Here is a 20342-nt window from a genome sequence, read left to right as displayed (position 1 = left end):
TCGATACCAAAATATGTAAAGGAGGCCATCAGTTTTAATCTATGCATATAGGTTTCTTCTCTTACTAAATTTCTTAAACTTCTCCGCAGGTGTTCCGGCCACGCACGCCTCCGGAAGCCATTGCATTATGTTCCCGGCTGTTGGAGTACACACCAACCGCTCGACTGACCCCACTAGAGGCCTGCGCTCATTCCTTCTTCGATGAACTGCGGGATCCAAACGTCAAGCTTCCTAATGGGCGTGAGAAACCGTCCTTATTCAACTTCACAACTCAAGGTAAGGCAGTATTTTGCATTTGCTTTTTTGAAGAAATGTTCTGTCAGAAGCAAGGCAAGCCATTTGTTGATGATATTTAAATCTTTTTTTTTTCTTTTCTCTTCACTCAGAGCTGTCCAGTAACCCATCCCTGGCCTCTATCCTAATTCCCGCTCATGCACGTAACCAGGCAGGAGCTTCTACTCCCACCAACACCTCTACCACTTCAGGTCAGTTCTTGTTTTAGACACTTTTGTGCTCATCTGTCATCCCTGATTATTTGTATGTACCTCACTTCCCTGGTCTCAAGAGTCGCACTAGCAAGTGTCGCTATAGACTGCTGTCCCAAGCTGGAGACACCGATTCTAATCCCGCTCAAAGCTGGTCGAGTAGGACTGGTTACATTTGGTGCCGTGACCCGGATAGGAGTGAGGTTTAGGGGGGTCAGTGTAACGGAGGCCAGCTAGTAAGAGCTGCGTGAGTAAAACTCACTTCTACAGGCACAAGAGGCGCACTAGCGACTGACGCTAGAGAGTGTGATCTTAAAGGAACACGCCGACTTTTTGGGACTTTAGCTTATTCACCGTATCGCCCCGAGTTAGATAAGCCCATACATACCCTTTTCATCTCTGTGCGTGCCGTAACTCTGTCTGACGCACCCACCACTAGCCTAGCTTAGCACAAAGACTGGAGGTAAACTGCTCCAGCTAGCATACTGCCTAGAGCCCTGCACGGGGCAAAACATCCAGCCCTAACCGAGACCTGGGCTGGCCCGTGGTGTTCAAGCACTAATCCGGCCCCAGCCCGAAAATGTCTGCAATTTTTCAGCCCGAACCCGACCCGAGACCAACATCAATATCACTTAAAGCTCTATCTGACGCGCACTCTCTGATGCGCGCTGTCTCTGCTAGACGCACACACGCTATTAGGTTTAATTTTATTATAGGCCTCAAACATAACTACCACCACCGACAATTATGCCCACAAATATTAATACAGACTGTCCATTACAGAGAAGCATAAGCACGCAGTAGAGAATATTATATAGCCAAATGTGATCCAGCAGTAAATAAAGATTTCTCTTCGCTAACTGGCTAACGTTAAATAATAATAAAAATATAATGAAGAAAAAATAATCTGTTGAACTGAGTAGGCTATATGCTCATTCACAGTTTATTCGCGAGTGTTGTGAAGAAAAAGAATAGCATCCAATAGAATTTCATACAGTAGCCTGCGCTCTGCATGTATTATGGGCACGATGAAAGGAGAAAAGCTAAATGAGCCCGAGTCCGACCAAAGCCCGATCTGTAAAAAACAAAAAAATGACCCGACTGCTCCCAATAAGTGACAAAATAACGCCAACATTTTCCTATTTACATGTTGTGATTTGTATAGTCACAGCGTGTACTCACATGAGACACAGCCATCTTCTAACCGTATACATACTGGGAATGAGCCCCGTGATGAGGAGCAGAGAGTTCGCTCAGAGTTTGAGTAAATCCCTCCGCAGAAGTAGCAGTGCTTCGCCTTCTGAGAATATAGTTCCCAGTATGTATACGGTTAGAAGATGGCTGTGTCTCATGTGACCTTGTTATTCGTACATGCTGTGACTATACAAATCACCACAGTAAATAGGAAAATGTTGGCGTTATTTTGTCACTTATTGGGAGCAGTATGCTAGCTGGAGCCGTTTACCTCCAGTCTTTGTGCTAAGCTAGGCTAGCGGTGTGTGTGTCAGACAGAGATACGGCACGCACGGAGATGAAAAAGGTATGTATGGACTTTGGGGGATACGGTGAATAAGCTGAAGTCCCAAAAAGTCGGCGTGTTCCTTTAAGCGTCCTTATAGGGCACCTAAATCCCATGCTGGAGACGTAGGACTGGTTAAATGTGCTTGTGCTGATACCATGACTGGTTTAGGTATTTTTTCTTACCTTACTAGATGTGTGCATCATCTTTTATGTCAAATTCCATTCTTTATGAATGGATCATCAGCAACACTGATTAATTCAGGAACGAAACACCCACCTTTTTGCTGCAGCTTTGTCAGCCATATTTCCATTGGCAAAATAGAACAAAAACAGACAATATTGACAATTTTGTGTCTAAAATGTACAGTGTTATGCATAAGTTTAGACACCCATGCTAAAGTTGACTAAAAAGAGGAATAAAAAATCATCTTTTGGAAATTGAACTTAATGCCTTAATTTAAAAAAATAGGAAAAATCCAACCTTTAAGGACACCAATTTTCTTTGTGAATGAATAATGTATCAAAAATAAATAAATGTTCTTCCTTAAAATACAGGGTGCATAAGTTTGGACACCCCTATGTTAAATTCCCATAGAGCCAGGCAGATTTTTATTTTTAAAGGCCAGTTACTTCATGGATCCAGGATACTATGCATCCTGATAAAGTTCCCTTGGCCTTTGGAATTAAAATAGCCCCACATCATCACATAGCCTTCACCATACCTAGAGATTGGCATGGGGTACTTTCCATAAGATCATCTCTCAATGCAAATCAAACTAGCTATTAGGCTAACTGAAATAAAACCATGCCAATCTCTAGGTATGGTGAAGGCTATATGATGATGTGGGGCTATTTTAACTCCAAAGGCCAAGGGAACTTTATCAGGATGCATAGTATCCTGGCTCCATGAAGTAACTGGCCTTTAAAAATAAAAATCTGCCTGCCTCTATGGGAATTTAACATAGGGGTGTCCAAACTTATGCACCCTGTATTTTAAGGAAGAATATTTATTTATTTACGATACATTATTCATTCACAAAGAAAATTGGTGTCCTTAAAGGTTGGATTTTTCCTAATTTTTTAAATTAAGGCGTTAAGTTCAGTTTCCAAAAGATGATTTTTTATTCCTCTTTTTAGTCAACTTTAGCATGGGTGTCTAAACTTATGCATAGCACTGTAACTCACAATATTAACTTCTTGTTTGTAGAACTGTTGTAAAAAATCAATATCACATCTGCGATCGTACTGATGTTTGGGAAAAACAGCACTCTTACTTAACTATATTACATAGAAATATAAGACAAAAACGCCTTTTAGCCTTATATATTGAATTTTGCTGGCGTAGTTAAACTGGCAAACTATTCTACTTGGCAACATCATGAATAAGTGGACTCTCAAGGCAAGTTTTTGTTTGGTTATTGCATAGTAAGTGACGTACACGATAATGTCAGCTTCCACGTTGTCAAATTAACAATTACAATCGCACACTCCTAGTTCATTTTTTACTGCATGTTGTTTGGACCATATGACTTTCTTGGTCACATGATTTAGATTTTATGGAGGTTTTACAAATAGTAATAAGTGGTGAAGCTGTTTTATTTATTTATTTATTTTACTCATTACTACTAATTAAAATGGAATTCTTTTAATTTGACTTTTTATTATTTTATTATGACATCAAGACAGTACATAACATACAGTATATACTAATAAAAATGTTCTCTCTGTATGCAGATGCCAATAGTGATCGCAGTCAGACCACAACTGCAGCCTCTGCCTCCGCCTCCAACACCTCAACCTGAGAGCTCCAGCCAATCAGAACTGACCCTGCCTCCAGGGCCACGCCCACCCCACTGCTCACCAGCTTATTGGGCAGGATTTGAGTCATGTAACCACCACTCTTATTCAGACTGCAAGAGCCAACCTTCATTTACGTCTTTTTTTTAACGAAGTTCAGAAAGAGTTCAAAATGATACTTGGAAAAGCCTTGTCGGGTGTAGTTCACAAGAGCGACAGAGACAGAGAAATCAGTGAGGATATGGTTGGGAGGGGGGGTTAAACCATAAAACCATACAACCTGGTCTGTGACCAGCCGGAACTTTTTTTTTTTTTTTTCATTCTCAGAGGACAATCTTGTTATGTAAGCAATCCGGTAGCTAGATCCATCCACTTCCGTTTCCATTTGGACTCCCCTTCTCTCACCTGGACTGTCTCTAGCTACACGTTCTGTCCCTTTCTACTTTTCTGGGTCTCTTATAGCGCATGGCTACCCAATATATTTACATATATATATATATATACATATACATATATATATATATATATATATATATATACATATATATATATATATATATATATACATATATATATATATATATATATATACATATACATATATATATATATATACATATCGTCGCTGTCCGATGAAAACCGCGTATGTCCATTTTGCCGATTTTGAGATTTTTCGACGGATAGAATGTCCAGGTTCATTTCCGTATACAGTATGCTTCACATATCTAAATGACCTATGAAAAGTTGTGAAATCATGTCATCTGATTTTCACGTATATCCATTTGGTGTCAAAGCTGTCAATCACGCCGCGTATCTCCCGCCCTGTGGAGGCATCTCGCGGTCTAAGCGTCTCTGGAAGCTCAGCATTGGATAGCCGAATAACTCTGTGAGGTAAAGTATCAGCAAACGTTTGTTTTTGACAACTGTTCAAGTTTATTATATATTCGCAATATATTCACAACTGTTATTTACCAGTAAATGGTCTAGACGAAGTAATTGTCACTGTTTATTGTGGAGATGTTAACGCACGGGCCTGTTAACTTAAGCAATACTTTTAAGGTAGTCTAATATTTTTCTGACTAATAAATTACTGACACAGTAAAGGGTAGATTTAAATAAAGAAAAACAAAATTTAAATAAAGAAAAAAACTAAATTTAAAAAAAGAAAAATTCAATTTAAATACAGAAAAAACTAAATTTAAATAAAGAAAATGACATTTAAATAAAGAAAAAACGAAAATTAAATAAAGAAAAAAACGAAATTTAAATAAAGAACAACGAAATTTAAATAAAGAAAAACGAAATTAAGTTAAATTAAAAACGAGATTAATTTAGATTGATAACGGGTAAAAAGGCTAATAGCCTACATGTTGGGTCCGTATACTTTTTCGTCCATTCATTATTCTATTTCGGAATGAAAGATGAAATGTAAAAAAAAAGGTGTAGCTTTTTTTCCTTTTTTTTTGTTTAAAAGAAAAAAACAGAAATGGCTGTATTTTTTTTTGTACATAGCATAGCCTACTTTGTTATGAGTTTAGTATCATAATGATTAATAAATGCACGCACAATTATCCGTGAACTTGATTTGAAGCCTTTCAACAAAATTCAGAATTAAATGAATGTGCAGTTTGTACAAATAGAGTCTGTAGGTCTACTATGCTGTTGAAAGTATGAAAAGTGAACAGCACGAGTAATAGGATGCACAATTTGAGACGGGTCAGACATGATTTTGACCACTTCATTAAGTTTTGTTTTGTAGAAAACCTTTCTTTAAAGTGAATTTAGTTTTGTATAAATTGTATCTTAATTTTAATCAATTTTTCATCAACCATGGATTTAATAAATAAGCAAAAACCGGTATATAGCAGACAATATAATCATGGAGGCGCCATCGCGTTCACTTGCATTGCACGTTAACTGGAGCGCATCTCATTAACGAAACTCAGTGTATGCCTCACACAGACATGAGAAAGACATCAAATACACAAAGCTTGAAAAGTCTTTAAACGAAATAATTCAAAACGAAAAGAAAAAGGCAACTCTCTGATTATGTATGCCCTTACAAAAGTGCCGCTCTAGGCAATTGCCTAGTTATATGGACGCGCCGGCCCTGGGGTCAGCAATGAGTGTATTGATTCATTGTCCCTTCATAGTTTGCAAAGAGACATTTAATAAACTGAGCGTATTTAATAAACGGAGACGTAGGCTATTTAATAAACTGAGCATATTCATCTGTCAATATGAAACGCGACTTGGCCATTCTAATTAATGATCGGAAAAACGCGTATCGACCACCGTTACTGTAAAATATGCGCGTATGTCCATTTAAACTCGATTTTGGTCAAATGTGGATTATATCATTACACTGGCAAGAATATGGCTACATTTAAAGATGCCATACCAAGTATGACAACGCTATGTTCATATGCTTTTAAATTACGGTGTTTTTTTCACTTCCTGAAAAGTAACCGTTTTGGACATACGTGATTTTCATCGGGCAGCGACGATATATATATATATATATATATATATATATATACATATATATATATATATGTATGTATTGGGTGAAAATGATGCAGCATTCAAAACTAAAGGTAATATCGTATCTAATTGTATCCTAAAAAAAAAACACAAAGCACTATACAAGAGGTATAAATGTAAAAACCGCATGTTCCAACCACAAAGCTAACAGAGAAATTCTCTGTTGCAGATGATCTTGGACTTTTAAGTCTGCTGAATGTTTTATTTTGTTTTATAAAATGGGCGGTCTAAGGGGAAGGGCAGACATTTTGATTGACAAGTGAGACGTGCGTCTCCATCTCTGTGTTCTTGTATGATATATACATACACAGTTTATATATTACTTTGCATTATGTAAAATAAATATATATATATAGTTATATATAGATCTATATCTAGCATCATCGGTCCAGAATCCATCACGGATTGTCAGGGCAGCGGCGAATTTTGCCGCTGACCAAAATAATACAGTATGTTTATGACTAAGAACTTGGACACATTTTGCTGGAGCTCCTTTCTTGCAAGCGTTTCGCTCTTTTGTGCTGTTTTCTGTTCGCCTGGTGGAATTACAATCACCTTCTGTCCTGATTTCCTCCCGTTATTTATTGTCGCGTACGAGTCAGTGTTGTAACGCTCAGATTAATTGTTCATATTCACACTGCGAGTTACAGCTAAACATAAAGAATAGGTGAAGACAACTCATCGACGTGGTGCAGACTTCACAGAGACGACTCTTGTAATGTTAAACTGAACTGGCTGTGTTGGTTCAACCACTACTTACATTTCCACATACTTTCAACCTGCTTACAGAAAAATGTACTTTTTCTTTATCCAGAATGTCTTAATACGCAAAGTATAGCAGTACATGAAAACGGCAGACATGTATATACAGTACAGAAATGTTGCTCCTCACCAAATTCTGGCTTTTACACTTTTATTTTACTTTTATTTTTGTATAATTTGTAAGCATGTGTGAGTGAATGTGTACATGCGTGTGTTTTGCTATGTACATATATATGCTGACCTGAGAACTGTTAATGAGCGAAAACAAAGACGAGGGATTAAATGAAAAATGGATCAAAAAGAAAAAAAAAAGATTAAAAACGGATTTAAAAGATCAGGGTAAGAATGACCTGTTTGTTGGATACTGTAGACAAGGAGCTTTCTCCAGCCATATAGTTCAATCTTATCTGTACAGTAGGTGCCAGCTATATTATTGTAACTATATCTAGTAATGTATAGTGTATCTATAGTTTGGAGTGCCTTTGCTTCCATACACTTCCTGTCCCTAGGCCACACCCCCTTTCTGTCTACACTCAAGGCAGGCCACACCCCTTCCTGTGACCCTCTGCAGGTGCTGTTGATTGGTCAAGTCAGAATGACTGACAGCCGACTTCATTTTCTGTCACAAACCACACTCGATGGTTTTTCCTTATTTTTTGCTTTGGATTCACCCACTTATTGGCACAAAGATGTTTTTGTGTGTGGAGGAAGTCACGTTCCTGTGGAGCCAATCACAATGTACGTTCTTACACTCGTTCCACTACCAAAGCGAACCAACTATGAGCGTGTTGTGACGTAACTGCGACACATCCCAGGGGCAATAATGATTTCTTTGGTGTTTTGGCTCGTTGGCCAGCTGACAGTACGCAGTAGAGATGTCCCGTAGCACCCGCCGGACCCTCATCCCCGCACCCTCAATGTAAAGCTTTGCTTGTAAGATACGCATTCATAGATTTGTCGCTTTCCACAAATGGTGTGACCACTTCTCGTGACTAAAGTTAGAGTAAAAATGTAAAGACACAAGGGTTAAAAACAATTACCAAAACACAAAAAAAAGACAAAAAAAAAAAGTTTTAAGGACTGTGGGCTACAGACTATCGCATTAAATACACTTATTGGGAAAAAAAAGTTGTCTTGGTTTAAAATGAAAAAGAAAAAAAGCAACCTGTATAACATTAATATTACTTGAATGCCTCTGTTTGTGACTGAAATTTTTATTTTATTTTAAATATATTCTTTTTCTGTGAAGGTATGCTAAATGTCTCCTCTCCTTGTAAATATGTCCGTTTTGGTCCTTGGTGTGACTTGGATTCAGAGACTAGTTACCTGGTACTGTAATTTGCATTAAATAAAGAGTAGGATAGCTTGGAAATGACCCTGCATTTGCCATGTGTCTTTCTTTTCGCAGCCCAAAATGTGTCTCATCTCAAATTCAGTCCATTTTGATTAAATTATTATTTGATATAAATTCTTTTTTTCCCCCTCTCCACTCTTGCTTTGTTTAAATGTGATTCTGGTAAGTGCCTGGGTTCAAATTAAACATATACGGTAACTTGAATGCATTTTATGTTGCCTTAGCTAAAAGCATCTGCCAAATGCATAAAAATATTAATGAAAAAAAAAGTGCACGATGCCATTTGGGGTTTGTAAGGTTTATTTTTTTTTTTTAATGAATACTTTTATTCAGCATATGGTAGATGCATTTAATGTACAAAAAAATCTATTTAAAAAATAAGTGCTTTTAAATGTAATCAAATAATCATGATTTTTTTTTTTTTATCATGGTTTCCACAAAAACAAGCAGCACAACTGTTTTCAACATTTATCAATGATTCATGAGCATCAAATCATCATATTAGAACGATTTCTGAAGGATCATGTGACACTGAAGACTGGAGTAATGATGCTGAAAATGAAGCTTTGACATCACAGGAATAAATTACATTTGAAAATATATTACAATAAAAAACAGTTATTTTAATCTGTAGTAATATTTCGCAGTATATTTAATCAAATAAATGCAGTCTTGGTGAGCATCTTACACTTCTTTCAAAAACATAAAAAATTAAACAGTAGTGTACATTATGAGTAAATGATTTACACAATTGCACAGTAAACAATTCTGCACACATTCTCATACATTTTTGCATTTATTTTCCTGAGAGGGTCATATATGTCTCACATTGAAAAACAACCACTGTAAAGAGAAAAAACCTGAGTGTACTGTGTAGTAATTATTCATGTTATGACAAGTTTCCTTATCATTTTGCAGGCAGGATGCAATAATTCCTTAATCTACACAAAATGGCAACATGAAGGCATTTTCAAAAGAGTTTGACCTTTACATAGATATCTGATATCTGAATCTTCTGCTTTTATGTGGAGCAAATATGTGAAAGACTCACATAAAATACTGCACCCCTAGTTTGGAACCCGAAACATCTGCTCTACAATGTCATGTGTCACATCCACACATAACACTAGCTCACAATATACACATTGATTGTCATTGTTAAATGTTTAAGTGACAGAACCTAAAAAAGTTCCAAATGACCTCTAAATGCTATTCTGGTGTCTGTTCAGTACAATCTGAAAACCTGAATGTACTAAGTGAAAAAATGTTTACTCCAAAACTGTCAAAAGGCAATCACTTCTCAAGAAAGTGTCTTAAAATTTTAGAGATTCTTCAAAATTGTAGACATTTACATGTTTCGCAAAATACAGTAAGCTTTGTTTCTAATATTCACAACAGAGATGAAATTACTAACTATTACTATATATATATATATATATATATATATATATATATATATATATATATATATATAGTATATTGACACACATCACAGTGAGAATCTCACGAAACCTAATGAACATCATCCAGGTCCAGAAATTTCACTTTCACAAAATCAAAGATATTTTGAACAATCTCATTACCATAATACATAAAAAAAACAACACACACACACACACACATTCTCATTACTGTAATACATTTTTTTTTTCATTTTTGTTCATTTTGCAGAGTAAAATAGACCTGATCATGTTCTTTATGAGATTCATAACTCCATAAGTACACTTACATTCTTGTCTTGTCAAATATAGCTACTAAAATATATTTAATATAACCTGAACACCATTAGAAGCGATTAACGTATACCACATTTAAACACAAACAATAAATAAACAGATTTGTCAAGACATACGGCAGTTAACACAGTATGCATCATACTATCATATTTTCATTTTTATAATTTGTGATCGCTGCATCAATAACATAATATTATATAATAATAATCTCTTACAGCATCTTACCCTGCAAAGCTTATGAGGTAACACTTTCATAAGGTCCCATTAATGTTTGGGATAGTTAATAAAGTTAATTTAAGTTAGTTAATAAAATACAACAATTACTAAATAATATTAACAGATATAACTTTTGGCTTTTATAATGTGTTAGTAAATTTTTAAATTAATATGCTTTCGAAGTATTAATAAATGTTTTAGGCAGTTATGGAACCTTACTATAAAGTGTTACCCTTCATGACGAAAAGGGAAAATTCAAGTCGAATCTTGGTTACACTTATTTTTAAGGTGTCTTTGTTACAGTGTAATTATACAGATAAGTACTGAGGAATATTAATTAAAAACATGTACTTACTAGGGTTAGTAATAGGGTTTGGTTTAGGAATAGTTGCATTTAATTATACATAATTTACTGTTATTACTGCAGTAAGTACATGTAACGTGTAACAAACACTAAAATAGTGTTATCAAATCTTACATTTACACGACAACGATGTACAACGATGTTGCGTTTTTCACGTACAGACGACAACCTTGTCAAAACGATCCCCGTTCACATGGATGTGCGAAAACGACTAAAAACGCTGTATTATTCATGTCAGGCCAGTAGTTGGCGACGTCACTTTGTAACGAAACACTATGCATGATGTCACCGGTTTCGCAAAATCTTGTTTTTGTACTTTACACAGAGACATTAACGGTTTCGCTTTTAAAAACAAAAAACTCTCGCTGTTGTCATGTAAATGAACGGCCAAAACGCATTACAAGTTTTACGTTTTTAGTTCCGGTTTTAAATCGGTGCCGTGTAAACGGCCCCTTAATCTAACCCCGCATTTCAAGCTTCATTCATGCAGTAAATGTAAGAGATAAAACAGTAATGTGACATCCTACATCTGCTTATGAACCACATAATCTTCTTTCGCGAAAAGATTCTGAAAAAAAGACTGCTTGTCAGATAAACTCAAACACAATTACATTACATTTAATAACAATTTCACGATTACCGTGTGCTGCTGTTCAGTAGTTCATCATCAGTAGTCACCGCCCTTGTCCTTGCAAGTTTTGACTAGTCTTTTAATCTTTAGTGTTCTAGCAGCCGTCTTTACTTATTATTTCCAACAAAAGCGGAGACACTTCAGGCTGAATGTCCTGGATTTTCAGCACTTGTTTTGTGTACTCTTCGTTCATACTCCTCATCTCGGTCAGGCACGCCATGATCTTTGGGTACAGCAGACTAGCAGGAGGAGAAGGTTAGACTGAAAGTGTAATCAAAGGAAACGTTTTCCTAATGAGATGGAAAGAAAGCATCCTTACTGTTTCTCTGGCTCGGCCCTCTTTGCCTCGATGTAGGTCTTCAGAGTGAGAGCTAGTGTTTCCTGGTAACGGTCAACCACATTGTGATGCGTCACACCAGGGCGATCTGTGGACGAACATACACGTGAGAGGTTAAAGGGATAGATCACTCTAAAATGAAAATTAACCCATGATTTAGTCACCCTCAAGTCATCCTAGGTGTATACGACATTCTTCTTTCAGACGAATACAATTTAATTTAAGTTATATTAAATAAATGTCCTGGCTCTTCCAAGCTTTATAATGGCAGTGAATGGCCGTTTCTGTTTTGAAGTCCATAAAAGTGCAGCCATCCATGATTAAAGTGCTCCACACCGCTCTGGGGGGTTAATAAAGGCCTTCTGAAGCGAAGCAATGCGTTTGTGTAAGAAAAATCCATATTTAAAACTTAATAAGTAATGCGTGTACTGCTGATATTTACACTACGCCATGACGCACTACGCTACTTCCCACGTCACAAGTTGCGTATTTTAGGAGTAAGTAGACTGGGTATGTTCGTTTGGCTGGAACCTAGAATTTACTTTGTAACATGTTAAATATGAATATTTTCCTTACACAAACGCATCGCTTCAGAAGGCATTTATTAACCTAACTTGTGATGGATCGATTCACTTTTATGGACTTCAAAACAGAAATGGCTATTCACTGCCATTATAAAGCCTGGAAGAGCCCGGGCATTTTTCAATTTAACTCTGATTGTATTCGTCTGAAAGAAGAATGTCATATACACCTAGGACTAAATCATGGGCTAATCTTCATTTTTGGGATTTCATTTAAAGGGTTAGTTCACCCAAAAATAAAAGTTCTGTCATCATTTGCTCACCCTCAAGTTGTTCCAAACCTGTATGAGTTTCTTTGTTCTGCTGAACACAGAAGAAGATATTTTGAGGAATGTCGGTAACCAAACAGTTTCTGGTCCCCATTGACTTCCATAGTATGAAAAAAAAAAAAAGACTATGGAAGTCAATGGGGACCAGAAACTGTTTGGTTACCGACATTCCTCAAAATATCTTCTTATGTGTTCAGCAGAACAAATAAACAACTTGAGGGTGAGTGAATGAGGACAGAACTTTTATTTTTGGGTGAACTATCCCTTTAAACAGCGGTTCATGTGTGTTTATGTGAATGCTGAGCTTCATCTGAGGTACCTGGTGAGAAGAGCGAGATGGCCTGCATCAGCACATACTCCTCTTCATGCAAGCGCAGCTTGCGCAATGCGTAATGGAAATTCATCATAGGGTCCAGCAGATGGTGCTGAAAACCAGCTTTCCCGGTGGAGGAGGAATGAAGGAACAAATGACAAATTATGGGAAAGGATCAAGTGTAAAGAAAGCAACAAATTGATGCATGATACATGCTGCAACATGAAATATCACCTAAGATTAATTTACTTTTTATTGACATTTCAATTTTAAGAGGAACACGTTTTTAAGAGGACAAGAATACTGCAGTTTTGTTATTGTTAACTAAAATGAAACCTATTAAAAATCATTTTCTTTAATTGAATAAAATATAAATACTAATTGAAAAACATACACTTAATAAACATAATGTTAGAAATGTTGACTTAGCAACTAACTGAAAGATAAATAGAAAAATAAAAATGAATAAAAACTACTAAAGCACATAACAAAATTGCTACAATTTAAAGGAAAACCAAAAATAATAATAAATAATATAAATAAATGCTAATATTTAAAAAATACTATAATAGTATAAAAATACTTAACACTAATTAGGTTTCTCTTTTATAATACAGGAGTCCTAAGTTATATTTCATTGAAACATTAAGCACCTGTTTTAGACCTGTTTTAAATAATAATAATAATAATAATAAAAATCAATGTGCATAGTTCAAATTATTTGGTCTTGTAAGAAATAGATGGGAAATGTTTAAGTTCATTAATAAAATAAGAAGAAGAATAAAAAATAATAATAAAATAAAGTAAAATGAAACAAAAATTTGATCTTGGAAGATGGGAAATGTTTAAGTTGATATAGAAAAATCTGACTTCATTGACTTATTTAGTACTTTAGTACAGGGGATTTACACAAATATGTCCATTTTATCTCCATTTAATCCCGTTGCAGGCTATAGGAGAAGCATTTGAGACTTTACAGGGATTTTGTTTGTGATTTTTCCTCTCTATGGCAGGCTCACGTCTACAGAGTAAAGCAGTCATGTCTGTCTGGTTTGAAGCAATGCAAGGGTTCATTAAATAGATTTGCTGTTGCGAATAACAGCTGTAAGCATTTGGTTGTCAGGGTGATGACATACAATTGGACATTCAATTCAGAAATCATTTTAAGGCTTTAATAGCGGTCTATTAAGGACTGTTGAGATAAAGAGCAATTAGTCAATCTGTAATAAAATGCCAGTTCTCAAGCTACTATGGAAAATTCACAGCCTTGAGAAGCAAATGTAAAGAGAAAATCAAGGATGGATTGGATCTTTTATTTATGCCAGCATGGGCCCTCGTTATGCCACATAAAGAAAGAAAAGAGATGCATATTGTGACTGTAAGTTGTGGAAATGCTACAGACAAGTTTAAGTACTGCTACATACAGTACATGCATATACAAAATTAAAAGCACAAGACAATATAATGCAGATTTTATCATGTATATGTCTCTCTGAATTATACTTATAAAGTCAGTTAAAAAAAGTATTTTTACAACTATTTTCCAGCCTCTTACTGTCCCTAAGAATTAAATGGGTCAAAGACTTATGGTCAAGACAACCTTTACATTACTGTAACTGGGATGTGGATTTACTGTTGGGTTAAATAGTTTTCAAAAGACAGTACAGACATTTATAGTGTTACAAAAAAATCTATTTCAAATAAAAGCAGTTTTTCTATTTTTTTTCTTTTGAACTTTCTACTCATCAAAGAATCCTGAAAGAAATCGACATCTATACCGTTTCCCCAAAAATAATTAAGCAACATTGATAAATGATTTCTGAAGGATCATGTGACACTGAAGACTGGAGTAATGATGCTGAAAATTCAGCTTTGTGATCACAGGAATACATTTCATTTTTAAATATTTATATTCAAATAGAAAACAGTCATTTTAAATTGTAATAATATTTCACAATATACTAAATTTACTGTATATTTGATCAAATAAATAAGCATAAGGGCATAAGAGACTTCTTTCAAAAGCATAAAAAAAAATCTTACTGACATCAAACTTTGGACCATTAGTGTAAACATACTAGTAAACAGATTTAGCAAATGCTCCAGTGCATATTTGTATTTGTGCTCTGGAGAACGTCAAATGTATCCATTTACAACGTGTTTTTGCAGTGGTGAGCAATGTAGCCAATCACAGACATGTTTGTTGATCTCTTGAACGCAATGGCCAATCAGAGGTGTTTAAGTTAGTCAGAATCCACTCCGCTCAAAATGCCAGAGTTTTATTTAGCAATGCAGCCTCACAAAACCTTTAATGTGTAGGCCTAGACATGATTTATTGTGTATCGTTGACAGCTTCATTGATAATAACAGAACTTTGTGAGATCGCGATGAACTGACAAAGCGACAGCATTTTAGTGATTGTAAAGGGAGAAGTCTTGGCTCGCTTTCGGAGGCTACAGTCTATATAATCCATTCAATAAAACTTGTTTTTCATGCCGCTAAGAGGACCAATGACCAATTGCATGCTACAAAGTTTCAGAAGTGACATCTATATATAAATGCTGGATTCACTCTGCACGGGACAGAAATATTACATGTTAAAATAGTAACGCATTAAAGCAATGCAAAGGCAAACTAATAGATTAATAGAAAAATATTCAAATCAAATTACCGGTATATTTAATATTCTATTCCAATTATTGGTAATGAGTTGTCTGGAACCGGGCCTGCCATGATGTTATACTCAGAGCAGTTTGTGACTCGAATTTATGCGTTTCAATATCAACACTATCAATGCTGAAATGAAACTGCAACAGTCAGGTGATACAGGTCAGCTCTCAGCGAATGCTCCTTACCTCACAGACATGAGAAATATAGCTATAAGATATTTTCAGTCATAAATAAGCATGAAGTTTACATGATACAATCTCATTTAAAGTAATAAAAAAGCCAATAAACACACACCGACTGATGCATGCATTTCAAAAATCCAGAGACCGCTTCATAGAATCATTTTAAAGAAAGCCTGGCTGTTCTGTTCACTGAGGTTTTCTCCCTCATTACCTTCAGATATGTCCCTGCTGTGCTCCTAACACCTCTCTTGCACTGTAAGGGGTTTCTCTCACTCCTTCCTCCTGTGTTCTCCTCCTCCTCTTTCTCTCAGCTGGAGTGAGGGCAGAGACCTTTTCACTGTCTCATTAAAGTAGTCTGGTTTCCTTTACTGGTTTGTGTGGTTATGGTTCCCTGGCTTTCTTCCTTTTAAGCAAAATGCTATATTGTTCTTGCAATGTTCACTAAGTGTAATGAACATTAAAATACTAATGCACATTACAAAGGTCATCCTTTATACCTGATAAAATAATCCAGATTCATTGACCACTGATTTACATGTAACATGAACATACTATACATGATGTGTCCCGAACAAGTCAGGACGAAGAACAGCTTGACATTTAGGGATGTTGTTAAATTCCGCTTTTTAGTAATGACATGTAGTTTAGAGTTATCGTGCAACATCACAAAGTACAGCATTAATGTGACTCATCCCAGCAGAATTTAGAGTTGGTTGCATCCGTTTTATAATAAGTTTTTGTCTTTTTTTTCCTCTGTGGTCTTAAGCTCAAGTGTTATATAATGTGAAGTTGTTTTTGCACTGATGCCAGACTTCTGGTTTGGATCTATTAACAATGGCCCTTTTGTTTCTTTAGTATTAATTTCATTTTTTTAACGATTGTCCCGAAAAGTATGAACTGTTTTTGATTCAAAACAAAGTCTCTAATGTTCACCAAGGCTGCAATTATTTGATCAAATATAGAGTAAAAAACAGCAATATTGTGAAATATTTTTTTCTATTTTAATATCATTTAAAATGTATTCTGTGTGATTTCCAGCATCATTACTCCAGTCTTCAGGGTCACATGATTCTTCAGAAATCATTATTATATGCTAATTTGCTGCCCAAGAAGCATTTCTTATCATTATCAATGTTGCGCTGCTTGATATTTTTGTTAACACCTTTTTTTGATTCTGTGATGAATAGAAAGTAATTTTATTTAATCTTTACTTAATTTTATTTTAGTAAAGTAATTTTGTAATTTTATAAATGATCAATTTAATGCATCCTAGGTGAATAGAAATATTACAACCCGAATTCCGGAAAAGTTGGGACGTTTTTTAAATTTGAATAAAATGAAAACTAAAAGAATTTCAAATCACATGAGCCAATATTTTATTTACAATAGAACATACCGTAGATAAATGTTTAAACTGAGAGATTTTACACTTTTATCCACTAAATTAGCTAATTTTTCATCAAATTGCAAATCTCATCATCTACAGTACATAACATCACTGAATCACTGAATCAAAAGATTCAGAGAAACAGGAGAAATCTCTGTGCGTAAGGGACAAGGCCGAAGACCTTTATTGGATGCCTGTGGTCTTTTGACCCTCAGACGACACTGCATCACTCATCGGCATGATTGTGTCAATGACATTACTAATGGCGCTTTTCCACTGCATGGTACGGCACGGTTCGGCTCGGTACGGTTCGACTCGGCATGGAACGGTTCGACTCGCTTCGCTTTTCCACTGCGTGGTACGACTCGACTCGGTACGGCACGGTTCGGTTCGCTTTAGCTCGGTTGCTTTTCCATTGCAGTTAGTACCGCTTCAAACTGGGTGGGACTGATCGTTATACATAGTTCCCACATGACGTCACAACATACGGGCATTTGCCGACCCGGCGCCATTTCTGAGGGCAGAACACAACATTCTTAAGCCCCGTTCACACTACAAGCGACTTTATCGCTGCATGTCGCCAGTGGCTGGCGATGAGGTCGTTAGTGGGCGTTCTCACTTCTGGTTGCCTAGGTAATGTTTGTGAGTGACATTCACGGATGTTACGTGTTGTAGACAACAAATCTGTTTTCTTGCCGCTACAAGTTAACATTTTGGAAGGAAAAGTCTAAATATAAATCGGATCAGTACATAAAATGCATAATATTAAAGATGAATGAGAAACAGCGAGTGCCCTGTGCTATCGCGGCTATTTAACTGCAGAAAATGGGCAAATACTGGTCTTTCTGAGTTCACGAAACCATTCGGGCTCGGAGTCAGCACGACGAGTACCACTGTATGTACACAGAGACATATCATAAACTATTGGACAGTTTCTGACTGCTAAAATAAACTTCTCATTCATCTTGCCTCGGTCAGACGCTGCACTGAAGAGTGACGGATCACGTTTGCTCCACTGACTTCACTCCTATTGGTTGTCGCTCGCGAAAGTCGCTCTTCATTTGCATAAAGTTAAACATTTCTCAACTTTGTCGAGTCGCCAGACACGCCCTATCCAGTCGCCAACGGTCGCGACCGCGCATGTCGCCGGAAGTCGCCCGCTCCCCATTGAAAATGAATGGTATCGCGTCGCTTGGTCGCGTGTAGTGTGAACGTGCTAATTTATTAATAGTATATATATAGGCTATATATAGGCGTAATAATTGTATTAAACTGAACAAGCGCAAAATTCAGCATTCAATCAAAGATTCAAAAAGACTTAATAATAATGTTATTTCAACATAATATCTCGTTATTTCGACATAATGTGCGTGCAACAAGCAAGATGTGCATTTGTAAATCCGGGGATGCGTGCATTGATTTTTATTTATAAAATAGTGTTTTCTGTCAGTGTCTGGCAAAGATGAAGTTGACGATCGCCATATTCGTAGTAAACGCGCCTATAGAGAGAAATAACATTACTATTAAGTCTTTTTGAATATTTGATTGCTGAATTTAATATACACACTGCCCTCAGCACATGCGTTAAAAATTATCCGGCGCTGCCCCTGACTGCAAGAAACAGTTTGCAAGAAACATTTTAACTGCAAGAAACTACAGCGTTGGCTGTTGTCAACTGGCTATTTAAATCTAGCGGGTTTGTCTCGTGCATGGTCTCGTGTCGCAAATACAATGACACTGGTAGTGACGATTCTGTCTGACCAATCAGTGATCTTCAGTGTTTTCACGTCACATTTTAGTATCGGAGGTGGTACCATTTAAAGCGAGCCGAAGCGAGCCGTACCGTACCGTACCATGCAGTGGAAATGCGCCATAAGTGAGCCGTACCGAACCGAGCTGTACCGTACCATGCAGTGGAAAAGCGGTAAAGCGTGCCGTACCGAACCGAGCCGTACCGTACCATGCAGTGGAAAAGCGCCATAAATGGGCCCAGGAGTACTTCCAGAAACTACTGTCAGTAAACACAATCCACCGTGCCATCTGCAGATGCCAACTAAAGCTCTTATCATGCAAGAAGGAAGCCATATGTGAACATGGTCCAGAAGCGCCATCGTGTCCTGTGGGCCAAGGCTCATTTAAAATGGACTATTCCCAAGTGGAATAGTGTTCTATGGTCAGACAAGTCCAAATTTGACATTTGTGTTGGAAATCACGGACGCTGTGTCCTCCGGGCTAAAGAGAAGGGAGACCTTCCAGTGTGTTATCAGCGTTCAGTTCGAAAGCCGGCATCTCTGATGGTATGGGGGTGCATACGTGCATATGGTATGGGCAGCTTGCATGTTTTGAAAGGTTCTATGAATGCTGAAAGGTATATAAAGTTTTTAGAGCAACATATGCTCCCCTCCAGAGAAAGTCTATTTCAGGGAAGGCCTTGTGTATTTCAGCAGAACGATGCAAAACCACATCCTGTAGCTATTACAACAGCATGGCTTCGTCATAGAAGAGTCCTGGTGCTGAACTGGCCTGATCTTTCAAGTATAGAGAACATTTGGCGCATCATTAAACGAAAAATACGTCAAAGACGACCACGAACTCTTCAGCAGCTGGAAACCTATATAAGGCAAGAATGGGACCAAATTCCAACACCAAAACTCCAGCAACTCATAACCTCGATGCCCAGACGTCTTCAAACTGTTTTGAAAAGAAGAGGAGATGCTACACCATGGTAAACATGCCCACGTCCCAACTATTTAGAGACCTGTAGCAGGAATCAAATTTGTGCATAAAATTGTAAAAATGATGTTATCTATGTTCTATTGTGAATAAAATATTGGCTCATGTGATTTGAAAATTTTTTAGTTTTAATTTTATTCAAATTTAAAAAAACCTTTCCGAAATTCGGGTTGTAATTTCTTTAAAAAAAATCTTACTGGCCCTAAAACCTCTGTACTCGAGTCTAGTGTATAGAGTTTATGTGTTTTTGTTTACACCACTTAGCCCTACCTGACCCTGAGGTTCATGGAAACCTGTGCAGACGCTCACCTCGCATGGCGTCATCCAGGCAGTACTGCAGCGGGCCGCACTCCCAATTGCCTGTCACCTCATTAAAGAACATGTTGAAGTGAATCAGAAGGATTTCAAGGGTGGCGCCCTTCAGCAGTGAGATCTGGTCCTCTATGATCAGAGCCCTGTT

The 20342-nt window shown here is 36.8% G+C and overlaps 2 protein-coding genes across 4 annotated transcripts in view; one reads left to right on the top strand and one right to left on the bottom strand.

The window, feature by feature from the left end:
• gsk3ba (glycogen synthase kinase 3 beta-a) overlaps window positions 1-4305 on the top strand; it is a 64911-nt gene extending 60606 nt beyond the window's left edge. For both annotated transcript variants that reach the window (XM_081369011.1, XM_081369010.1), the window contains exons 9-11: window positions 90-276; window positions 387-485; window positions 3741-4305. In XM_081369011.1, the coding sequence (XP_081225137.1) occupies window positions 90-276; window positions 387-485; window positions 3741-3808 (354 nt within the window). In that variant the 3' untranslated portion in view covers window positions 3809-4305. The remainder of the gene's footprint in view (window positions 1-89; window positions 277-386; window positions 486-3740) is intronic.
• Window positions 4306-10130: 5825 nt separating this feature from the next.
• nr1i2 (nuclear receptor subfamily 1, group I, member 2) overlaps window positions 10131-20342 on the bottom strand; it is a 29008-nt gene continuing 18796 nt past the window's right edge. For both annotated transcript variants that reach the window (XM_081368921.1, XM_081368920.1), the window contains exons 6-9: window positions 20192-20337; window positions 12917-13033; window positions 11730-11835; window positions 10131-11649 (exon numbers count right to left, since the gene is read on the bottom strand). In XM_081368921.1, coding sequence (XP_081225047.1) covers window positions 11505-11649; window positions 11730-11835; window positions 12917-13033; window positions 20192-20337 — 514 coding nt within the window. In that variant the 3' untranslated portion in view covers window positions 10131-11504. The remainder of the gene's footprint in view (window positions 11650-11729; window positions 11836-12916; window positions 13034-20191; window positions 20338-20342) is intronic.

The sequence above is a fragment of the Scardinius erythrophthalmus genome, assembly GCF_964197995.2.
Source record: "Scardinius erythrophthalmus genome assembly, chromosome: 6".
NCBI lineage: Eukaryota > Metazoa > Chordata > Actinopteri > Cypriniformes > Leuciscidae > Scardinius > Scardinius erythrophthalmus.
The sequence above is the reverse complement of the archived record's forward strand: the minus strand, read 5'-3'. Positions and strand labels throughout refer to the sequence as shown.